General features: G+C 38.5%; 1 protein-coding gene across 1 annotated transcript; it reads left to right on the top strand.

The window, feature by feature from the left end:
* The first annotated feature begins 255 nt into the window (after positions 1-255).
* ZDHHC23 (zDHHC palmitoyltransferase 23) lies at positions 256-9,647 on the top strand. The gene is made up of 4 exons (XM_083361769.1): positions 256-1,414; positions 2,876-3,580; positions 4,785-4,952; positions 6,008-9,647. The coding sequence occupies exons 1-4, from the start codon at positions 1,269-1,271 to the stop codon at positions 6,273-6,275; spliced, it is 1,287 nt and encodes a 428-aa protein (XP_083217895.1). The 5' UTR covers positions 256-1,268; the 3' UTR covers positions 6,276-9,647.
* The last annotated feature ends 2,316 nt before the right edge of the window (positions 9,648-11,963 follow it).

Genomic DNA, 11,963 nt, shown 5'->3' with positions numbered 1-11,963 from the left:
TATTATTATTATTATTATTATTATATCTTCCCTATCGCTGACGAGTTCTCCAAAGTCTCCGCTCGCAGCGGTTCCACAAAGCGAGCCTCGGCGATTAACTGAGTTTAAGGCAGCGTTTCCCAACCTTAGGAACTTGAAGATGCGTGGACTTCAACTCCCAGAATTCCCCAGCCAGCATAGCTGGCTGGGGAATTCTGAGAGTTGAAGTCCACGCATCTTCAAGTTCCTAAGGTTGGGAAACGCTGGTTTAAGGTATACCACACCTTCCTCCCGGCAGCGGGCCGAGCTCCGTGACGTCACCAAGCGAAAGGAAAAGAGCGGCGTTCTAAGGAAGCCGGAAGTTTCGGGTTGCCTCGAGGCCACTTAGGGGAGAAGCGCAAGAAGGGAGGCGGGAGGGCTCGTGCCTTTGAAGCAGCGAGCGATTAAAATAAAACCAGGCGGAGCGTCTCGAGACTCCCACCGATCGTCGTGGCCCAGGAAAAGCGCCCGGGGCTGGGAGCGTTTCCTCGTTTCCTTCCTTGCCTTCACGGGAGTTAGTCGCAAGTCAGAATGGCAACAAGAATCGCCGGAGGGAGGGGGGGAGGGAGGGAGTCACGGACTTGGCAAGAATTGCTTCTCCGACGAAGGTCGTAGCGGCGGTGCTTTGCTTTGCTTTGATTGAACGGCCAGGGGGATTCAAGTAGCGCGTCCTTCGGGGTGGAACGCTGCGTTTTTGTCTAATGATCCATTCCGACAGGAATGCCGGGTCGTTCGGCGCTCGGTCGCAGGTAGTTACGTGGAGTTAATAGTGAGTGGAGTAAACCCTGGGGAAAGTCCGCCGGCCCGTGAGCGTTTACCGACGTCTTTTGTCTGCGCGGATTTCTTCTTCTTCTTCTTCTTCTTCTTCTTCTTCTTCTTCTTCTCCTTCTTCTCCTTCTTCTCCTTCTTCTCCTTCTCCTCCTTCTCCTCTTTCTTCTTCTTCTCTTTCTCCTTCTCCTTCTTCTCCTTCTTCTCTTTCTTCTTCTCTTTCTCTTTCTCCTTCTCCTTCTTCTCTTTCTTCTTCTTCTCTTTCTCCTCCTCCTCCTCCTCCTCCTCCTCCTCCTTCCAAATTCAGCCTACGGCGGCTTAACTTTCACTACTTTCGCAAGAGTTCTTTAGAGTTGAACGTCCCTCGGTCTGATCGGAAAGTAGGGGTGTCTCTTACCCACCCGCTCTCACGCTCCTTTTCGATGCGGACCGTAGGGTCAGGGGAAGAAGGTCCTGTTAACTGTTGCGACGTGGCTTGAAACATGGTCAAACGGGCGGCCAAAAGAGCGAGAGCCGCGGAGCTGGAAGATACGCTCTGTTGCTGCGAGTATCTCGATCGGAAGGGCCAAAGGAGCCACCTGGCGGCGTGTCTCTGCGAATGTGAGGACCTCGATGAGTGCTGTGAAAGGTAAGGCGGGGGGGGGGGCTCTTTCTGAGAATTTCCTCAAGCTTGGGACTCCGTGAGGGAGGAGGTGGGGAGAGTAGACAATCACTTCAATATGAGCCAGCAGTGTGCTGCAGCTGCCAAAAAAGCCAACACAGTGCTAGGCTGCATTAACAGGGATAGAATCAAGTGAAGTACTAATACCACTTTACAATGCTTTGGTAAGGCCACACCTGGAATACTGCATCCAGTTTTGGTCACCACGATGTAAAAAAGATGTTGAGACTCTAGAAAGGGTACAGAGAAGAGCAACAAAGATGATTAGGGGGCTGGAGGCTAAAACATATAGGGAACGGTTGCTGGAATTGGGTATGTGTAGTTTAATGAAGAGAAGGGTGAGGGGTGACATGATAGCAGTGTTCCAATATCTCAGGGGCTACCACAAAGAAGAGGGAGTCAAGCTGTTCTCCAAAGCGCCTGAAGGCAGGACAAGAAGCAACGGATGGAAACTAGTCAAGGAGACAAGCAACCTAGAACTAAGGAGAAACTTCCTGACAGTTAGAACAATTAACCAGTGGAACAACCTGCCTCCAGAGGTGGTGAATGCTCCACCACTGGAGGTTTTTAAGAAGAGACTGGACAGCCATTTGCCTGAAATGGTATAGGGTTTCCTGCCTGAGCAGGGGGTTGGACTAGATGACCTCCAAGGTCCCTTCCAACTTATTATTATTATTATTATTATTATTATTATTATTATTATTATTATTATTGTTGTTGTTGTTGTTGTTGCTGTTGGCATTTCACTGGCCTTGATCCACTGGCTCTGGATTTTCACGTGGTTTAAATTAGAATACATAGTACGTGTTAGGATAGAATGTCGGTCCAATCCACGTGGCTGGTAGTCCAGGTGGATAAAAAAACAAAACAGATTTATCCTTCCCATCCTGGTGCCTTTCTGATTCATTGGATCTCCAGGTCCCTTCTTTCTGCGCAAATACCTTTGTTGGCTAGGGATGCTGTTGCCTTGCATAGCTTAAAATTTTAAAGCACAAGATGAACTCCTCACCGGCTGTAGTTTTGGTGATAGCATAGTTGGGTGCTTCCTAAACCACTGTCCCCCAGGTTTGTTGGATTACAGTATCCATCACTGCTGGATTTGAAAGTGATGGGAGTTGTGGTCCAATTCAATTAGCAGATGGTAGGATAGAAATGCTGAAATGTGTCATGTGTTCTCTTCTGGACTATGGCTCTGCTTCTCTTGTGTGTGATGTAAAGAACAGAAACTTGTCTGCAGCTGGTGATTGTCCAAAGGTGCTGCTGCTTTTTCTTGTATAAACATGTCCTTAGAAAAGCATGTTTATCTCCTGTAAAAGTAGAATCTAAAGTTCTGATGCGGTACAAGTTAAATGTGACAGAAGCCAGCAAAAATGTATTTCTTGCTCTGTTTGGTCTAATATGAGCAGAATCTGTGCTTTTTCCTAACAGGTGGATGACTTGCAAATCTTTACCTCCTGGAATATTAGAGAGAATCACAGACACCTTCATAGATCGTTTTCGTTTCCCATGGATTCGAGGGGCTGTAAAGATTGATATCAGCCTCCTCCCGCCAATCATCTTGCTTCCTTTTTTCCTTCATATAGCAGCTTTGCACTTTCTTTTGGCCCTGGTCATTCTGGTATCGCTTCCTATACTAGTACTATGGTATTACTACCTCACACATAGGAAGAAAGGTCGGACTCTCTTCTTCTTAAGCCTGGGGCTATTTTCCCTAGGTTACATGTACTATGTATTTCTCCTGGAAGTGGTTCCCCGGGGCCATGTGGAATACAGTCAGGTGGCTCTTCTTACTTCTGGGTTAATCCTGATGCTTGCAGCCTTACGTCGAGCCAAGGAAGATCCTGGCTACCTTTTCAGCCAAATGAGCAGTGACAAAACACTTTGCCAAGATAGTTGCAATAATAACATGTTGAATAAGAATGGCCTGGGAAACTCCAGTGGGCTTTGCAGAGTACCTGCCTCTGCTGTTACTATACACCATGACACTGAGAGCAACTCCAGAACATTGGAAGCAGGGACAGGTCAGGCCACAAAGGACTGGTGCACCAAATGTCAGTTGGTTAGACCAGCTCGAGCCGGGCACTGCCGAATATGTGGCAGGTGTGTGAAGAGACTGGATCATCACTGTGTCTGGTACGTTCCTTAGTTGGCCTTTGTTTTTTCCTAACACTTCTATTTTATTTATTTATTTATTAATGGGGCTTATATCCCGCCCTATCTCCCGAAGGACTCAGGGCGGCTAACAGCAATAATATACAATAAATACAGAAATTAAGATAAAATTGCCAGCAAGCTGTAGTTCTCTCTGAAATATTTTTCTCTACTTTGGTTTTATCTGTATGTGAGTAGTACCATTGATTTCTTATCTCTGTTGAACAGATTGAAAAGCCTTTATCTTTGAGCTTTCCTGTATTTGCCATTAGTTGGGGAATTTCTGTGCAAAGTTACAAATGTCAGCATTCCCATTACTGCCTAGAGGTGGCAGAATTGAAACACAGGATTTTCTGCAGGTGAATCATACCACCAGGATGTAAAACTTAAGGGACTTTGAATATCTATTATATCACCCTGTTTAATGATATAAACAGGGCGATATAATAGATCAGAGCATTATCACTAATTTTCCAATTCACATGAAAGAAACCAGAATGATTTCTTTCAGAGCTTCTGTAGGGCGAAAAATCAGAGTTATCTGCACATATCATCTTGGGCCTGTTTTCTATTATTTAAATTGCCTCCATGGATATAAGGCTATCACAGATTTGGAATGATTTCCTTACCAAAAAAAAAAAAAACCCTGACCTGGAACTTGGCAGAGGTGAACAGAAGAACCAATTGGAAGGTAAGCAGACGGTGAATGGTATGCAGCATCTGCTAAGTTGGACAATTCTTACCCAAGTTTATTTTATAAAGATTAGTGCAAGACATTTTTTAAACCGCAAGCACATAGTCTTTGAAGCAAACAAATAGAGTTACAATTTTTTGGGATATAGATCATAAACAATTCTGGTCTCACCTTTTCTGATTGGTTGAGGCCGTTCCTGTTTTTTTCCCCCTAGCAGCTCCTCTTAAGGGGTACAGCATGCTTTTCCTGAGATATTTTTATACAAGTGTCTATTGAACTCCCCCCCCAAGAAAGATCTGCTTCTTTTTCTGATTTGAGACTTGTACCTTTATTTTGTCCAAATTAGCGAAGTAGTTGTGTTTTCTTTGTAAATTGTGATTAGATATTTCAAATTTTAAAAAATGAAGCCAAGTACTTAATGGGCACTTCAGATTCTAACTTTTTCTAAATCAATGTTACTATCATATCGCATTTTCCCTTTGTTTCTTGGAGGATTAACAACTGTGTTGGAGAACAGAACCATCAAGCTTTTGTTCTTGCTCTCTTCCTTTTTCTGCTCACTTCAGTATATGGGATTTCTTTGACTTTGGATACCATTTGTATGGGAAAAAACACCCTCAGTGCTCTGTTCTACTGTCCTGGTGTCTATGGGGAATACAGGTGAGAGAAATGCTTACTAACTGATAGGATCAAGTCAAGATAATCCCTAAAACGAAAATTATGGGAATTCTATGATAATTTTATTTATTAATTTACATGAGAAATTTTGCACTTTCATAAGGAAAATGTAATTGCTGTCCAAGATGATGCAAGGAAATTTCCTTTATCTCAAATGTCCTGGTCTCTTTTTGTCTGTTAGAGAGAGCTCTCATACTTTATTCTTTGTTACCTTTTTTTTAACTGAAAAGGGCATATTTCTCTAGCTTCCTTTATATGGGGTGTGCTTCCACATTGGCTTACTTTTTTTATACTTTTTATTGGGTAAAAATCTTGAGTTCACTTAAGTTATTTCTGGAGGAAAAAACAACACTTATTTGCAGTCATTTAAATATATGTTTCATCCCAAAAGTAGTCATAGACACGTGTGCTAAAGATAATATTAATAAAAAGACACTGACAATAGTATTAATAGAGCAACTAGCAAGATAACACATGCATACTGAAGGACTTAGTTATCCTCCTAGATCAGCTTTATATTAAAACAAGGGAAACAAACACATCTTCTGAGGGAGAAGTGATTTTGGTGGCAGAGAGTCACTACAAATAATTCCATCTTGTACATTGTTAGAATAGATAGAATAAGAATATCCATTCTATTCCCATATTTAATCTAACAAATATAGAGTTAGATGCTTTAAAGCAGGGGTTCCCAACAGGGGTGTGTGTGCTCTCACTGCTTGGGATGCAAGACGATATTCCAGGGGGTGCGAAAACTTGGGTTTAGTTTCAAAATTATAGTATATGCATATATTCGTATGTGCATATATTTTGTAAGGGTTGCGAGAATATATCGGAAGCCTTCTACAGGTGTGGGGTATAGAAAAGGTTGGGAGCTCCTGCTTTAAAGTTACACACGTGGTTTACTTGCTATTGAAATTTACCAGAAACAGGAGAATGCTCCAGACTATCATTGGAAAATTATTTTTGTTCATGAATTTTTGTATTAATCATGCCTATATTAAACAAAATATTCTTGCTTTCTCTTCCTCATTTAGTTCAGCCCTGACATTCACCTGTGTATGGTATTGTGCCATTGTAACTTCTGGTATGAGCTACATCTTTCTTCTTCAGCTCTTGAATATCAGCTATAACATGACTGAAAGGGAAGCTCGTATTGCATTACGGGAGAACACTGGACGGAAGTTGTTATGGGGTATGGTGGTGGACACGGACCAATATAATCGAGGTTTTCTGTACAATTGGATTCAGTTTTTCACCTTGCGCTCATCTGATCTGCAGCAGACTGCTGAAAATGTTGTATGAAGGAGTTTTTAATTATTAATGTTATCATATGTACCTAAAGGCATTCTGGGCAAATAGCTCTCATCTACTACAAATGAAGACTGGAATATGAGGATCCTTTTAAGCCATATAGCAAGCTGCAATACCACTTTCTCAAAAATATGCACATACCAAATGTTTTGTAGGACGACCTCGGTATGATTGTGATTGCTTATATTCTTCACTTGATACCTATTAGTGTCAGGTCCTCACCTGAATGGAAATATAAAAACAACCATCACAAGTGAAAGAAGCAGAGACTTCCCTGTTGAGGTTGCTATGACCTTGAGGTTTTAGCATTTCTTTGAAGGCAGCTCATACTTTCTGTTCTCAGCTCATTCTGTGGCATATATGGACATATGAATCACGTGGTCAGAGTATTATGCTGGGAAGCTATAGATTTGAGGGAGGCATAGTCATACGGTTACAACAGAATGAATTGCCTTTAATATATGGTTTCTTCATATAGCCTGACTAAAGATTCAAAAGAGGACCATTTATTGTGAAGGCAAAGGTATTCAGCTTTGAGCACAAGAGTTTCACACCACAACTTTCCAATCTCCTATGTCAGTTATGAATTGTGGAGAAGCAGGTTGTTTATATGAGTGATCCTTATATGCTATTTTCTGGTTTTAATTCTTCTATTTGGGATTCCTGTCTTCTTTGGATTCATACCCCAAATTTAACAGGCTGCATACTTAATTTTATGCATTTCTCTGACGCTGATAGCCAAATCTGGCCCTAGGTTTTGCCTTGGGTTTACCTTCCTAATAAGCAACCATGTTGGAAGATCATTTAAAAGCAGTTTATTAGAGTACCCTGTTAAACTGGGATTTCTCTATGAAAAGGAAGAACCCTGAGACCCATTTTACATTCCTTTTTATAGTTAACACAACAAAGAAAAATGAAAGAGGAATATTGGTTGGATAAGATAAGAGTAACCCCTCCTTGCACAGTAAATCAACTACAAAGCTTGTTTGAAGTTAGATAACCAGACACCATTTGACAGTAAGGAGCTTTTTCTTATCAGGAGATAGTATCCAGAGAGTATCTTCTGTAAATTATCTTTTCAGTTTAGGAATGTTAAAAGCTATCTAGTCAATTCCTACAACCATAGGATACAAGTTTTCCTACATTCCAAACTGTAATGAACCTGAACATTATTTTAAAAGAGAGAAAATAAGTCAAATTAAAATACAAAATAAATTACAAAATCCATGTCATGTGCCCCTCACGTAAAGAGAGTTATTAACTGGATAGTGGAGAAAGTTCTCAGTGTTGTTTAATCATGATATATTGTAGCCAAAACTTTTGAATTTTTAAAACTTTATTGTTATAAATCCTGAATTTTGTTAATGGACACAAGGAATTAAAAAGACAACTTCTGTCACTTTCATGCTTTTACCCAATATATATATTTTCCTTCGTTTACTCGGCAAGGTTTTTTTCAGTGGCCTTTACCTCCTTCCCAGGGCTGAGATACTGAATAGCCCAGGACACCCAGCAGGCTTAGTATCTAAGGCAAGAACAGAATTCATAGTCTCCTGTTTCTAGCCTGATGTCTTAGTCACAACAGCAATCTCTAATAAATGAAGTAGTAAAAGCAAGCCCTTAAAACACCCAAATTCAAAATCATAAAATCAACTATTTTTGATTGAAAAAGGATATTGCAAATTGCACATGATTAAAATCAGCTGATTATGGATCAACCTAATATATAATATATATATATTATAGAATTATATATAATTCCAAAGATATTAACCCCGTTATGTACATGCTAAAGTCCAATAAAAATGTAATCTGAGTAGCCAGCCAGTAACAAGAACCAAAATCCTCAATTTTTTAAAACATGCATACAATTCCAGCGTCTCTTTTTAATATTTGCTTGAAATAATGAAATGTACATATTTTAACTATACAACCAAAATATGTTTTAGTGTAGATAGCCATACCTGAAGAAATTATTATTAATATATGCTAGAAGTGTCAAACTGCTGGCCTGTGGGCCAGACACATCGTAGAAGCCGTGCCCACCCCGTGATGTCCCATGATGTCGCGAGTTTGACATGTCTGATATATGCTTAAGAGGATTCCCTCCCCCTCCAAAGCACTAAAATGTGCAATGTCGCCTCCATGCCTCATCCTCATAGAGCCCCAAAGAAGCTGATAAAATATTGCTGTCCGAACACAATCTGGATAAGCTAGACATTGACAATATGAAGGAATGTTGCAAGGAACAATGGAATGTATTAAAAAACCACAAACCCCAACTTTTTAGCTTTCCTTGGGAAAGTTGAAAAGATTGTCTCCTGAATGTCAGAAACATAAAGCACAATTTTTTGAAGGAAGAGTTGCCATGTAAAGACAATTCAGCATAGCTACAATTAAGCTAACAAAGAGATTTCTAAGTACTTATTGTGTATTGCAGTGAAGTTGAATATAATATAGTGTTGCCAGAATTGTTTAGATATAGTGATGGGCAGTGCCTAAATTTGATAAATACCAACTAGCCTTTGGAATTCTACTATTCTGAAAAAAATAAGGTTGTATAACAGCGTTTTCTATTTAAAATCTCTTCTGTGTTACTTAGTGAATTTTAGTCCAGAGGTTATGGTGAATTTTTAAGGAGTAGGCTTCCTGTGTTGCTTTCATTGATCAACATCAAATGGTAGTAATATGAAACTTGCTGTGAGCTCCTTGAGAAGCAGAAGCTGCTAGTTTGCATTTATGCAATTATAAGTCCATTGCCATATTTTTGATGTAAGTAATATATATCTCAGTGGATCAACAGCTTTTCACACACATACACAAACTATTTTAATGGTGCTTTTTTATACCAAATTAATTTGTCTTTAAAATAATTTGTGATGAAAATATTTTCTAAAGCAAGTAATAACTGCCTAACATCTAATATGTTCTCTGATTTTAATCAAATCATGAATGTATTTTGCCCTTGCAGGATAGAAATAAAGGGGGGTTTGCTTATATATAAATAACTTATCTTTTCCAAAATCTTTTTTCCATCTCACTGTACATTAGAGAATGTTAAGAAAACAAGACATTTGCTTTCTTGTTGGTTTACAATTCTTAGATTTTTTTTCACAGTTGGAATATGTGATGAATATTACAAAATTGCTTCTATCTGAATTATTTGGTTATTTAATTTTGAAATATTTTATAAATTTGATTGCATAGTGCAATATTTATTTTTTATAACTTTAATGTTTCATATTAATACAATGTTAAATGTTGAAAATATATATAATTACTCAAGTGAATAAAGCTATAGCACAATTTCACCATTAAAAACAATGATTCAATAAACCACAGTGGCTATCCTTTTCATTTGTTCTTTTTATGTTTTTTAAAATATGAGGGTGATGGGAAGATGGGTTAAATTTTATATGTATATTGATAAGCCTAATTGCTAATAGGTTGCAGGGAATGGAGGGAATTTAAACTGATGTTTTATACTCAGAATTTTTGAAGCTAGAAATAAAAAGTGTAATTATTACTAACTATGCAGTCAAAAGTTACTTGAAAAAAGTTAGGGTACTAATAGGGAAGTTCTACAAATCTCCCTAGAGTAAATTTCCCTATAAACTGTAGAAAAAACTTGTATGTTTATTCTGTGTATCATTTCTAATAATAGATGAACACATTTGAACTACAAATGGAAGAATATCATTTAAAGTTGTCTCTATTTATTCTTTAAACAATAAATATTTTTTCAGGCAAAGCAAACTTGTGGATGACCAGCAAATGGCACTTTAGATTTAGAGGACTTATACATGGATTGTTTGTGAACCAGCAGGCTAATATGAACTCTTAGTAACCACATTGATAAAGAAGTTGAGGTCAATAATGATTGGCTTGCAACAAAGGATTCTCAGACTGACAACTGGCAAATTCCCAGGGCTTCAGATGGCTGAAGGATACATATGAATGTGAGAAACATAAATTTCTCTTTTAAAAGTGTCTTACAAATGTGTAAATATAGCACACAGATCTTTACCATGTGCCTCAAATCTGGGATTGACTGCTGCACTTTTTAAAATAGATTGAACAATGACCCTTTTAGGCAGCTATTTTGTGTGTTGTGAATGCTGAAACCATAGTTATTACTGTACACTGCCAGTGAAAGGCATCTGTATGAATTACCTTAGTTGTCAAAATAATTTGCCTGGCTTTGGAGATTACCTTATGAGTTGGTGAACTTTCAATGCAAATAGTACATTTAGTTTTGTAAATCTCTGGATATGGTATTTTCTAAGTAGGCTATATAAACCCAAGATTATCAGCAACCTGTTCAGAGGGAAAAGATAGTATTTCAACAAAATAGTAACTATAAGAAGGCAAATATTTAGGTATCTAATACTGTAAAGCTATTTTAAGCTGTCTGCCAGAATTTTGTTTTCAGGCCGTTTCATTCTCTGTATTGCTCTTCAACTGATCTACAATGATTGTTACTGAGTTTATTGCTCATAAGAAAGCAGGCTAATAAAAATTGGTGATAATATAACTACTTAAAAAATATACTAAATTTGGGGTATATTAGTTGCTATAGCCTTATGGCAATTTAACATGGATCCCAAGTCTTCCAAGTACATTGTATTTACCTCCTGTTTGTGGGATGTCAGCAACAGTATGATGGCTTATCAGGAAATGTCTGGATTACAGATCTGAGCTTGTATAGAGAAATAATGAGTGTGCATGCAGTGAAATTAGGCTTTGACTGTTCTCCAAATTGACCATGACTGTATTCTTGCAGTTAGAGAATTTTTCACATGTACTACACAGAACTGTGCACTTCTGTGTTGGCAAAATTCCAAATAAAATTAAAACTAGTGTCTTCTTTCAATAAAGGCAAAGTCAATATATCAGTAGCAATTAAAGCTAAAAGTTCCTTCAGCTTTGAATAATATAACAGCCATTTTAGGTGAGCAAAACTAAACACTTAGCACATCCCTCAGCATCTAGTCTTTGTCCTACCTATGTGATTTTCTCCTGGCTAAACCAGACGTTTTAGGGGGGGGGAAATCTGTGGCACACATGGATAAACAGTAGTGACGCCTACTGACATGGGCACCTCCAGCAAATTTAGATTGTCAAAACAAGGTATGTGAAGGTGTTATGATGCAAGTTCTGTTGCTGCATACTTCCCGTGTGTTTGAACACAAGCGTGTAAGTCACCAATTTTGTATCATGATGCATGTTTTGACACCATCTTGTCTGTAGAGGAGAGAGGGGACCACTCTTCAGCTTTTGGCTTTTTTCACCCTTCTCTAAACTAGAATTTCTCATGAATTGCAATATATGGATTCAATAGTTTTTCAGCTGACCAGCTGGTTGATTCTTTTAGCAACAGGAGAAGGTGAAACATTGGTTTCATCAATGTAACATTGTAGATTAATTTCTAAGATTTCCACAACAGGGATTCTAATTAGTGTGACATTTGCAGTAACATAATGCATCAGCAGAGAAGGCAGAGATTTCATAGGACATGAAAATACGGCTTATATTCACCTTAGGTAAAAAAAATAAGCAGGTTCTAATTCACTGCAATAACTAACCTTAGAAATTGAAAATGGCACTTTACTACATATTCTGTAATCTGAGTAGTAGAGATTTGCTTCTTACCCGCGTCCGTAGATTTTTTTAAAAAAT

This window comes from Vipera ursinii, assembly GCF_947247035.1.
Source record: "Vipera ursinii genome assembly, chromosome: 4".
Taxonomy (NCBI): domain Eukaryota; kingdom Metazoa; phylum Chordata; class Lepidosauria; order Squamata; family Viperidae; genus Vipera; species Vipera ursinii.
This window is presented reverse-complemented; position numbering and strand designations above follow the sequence as displayed.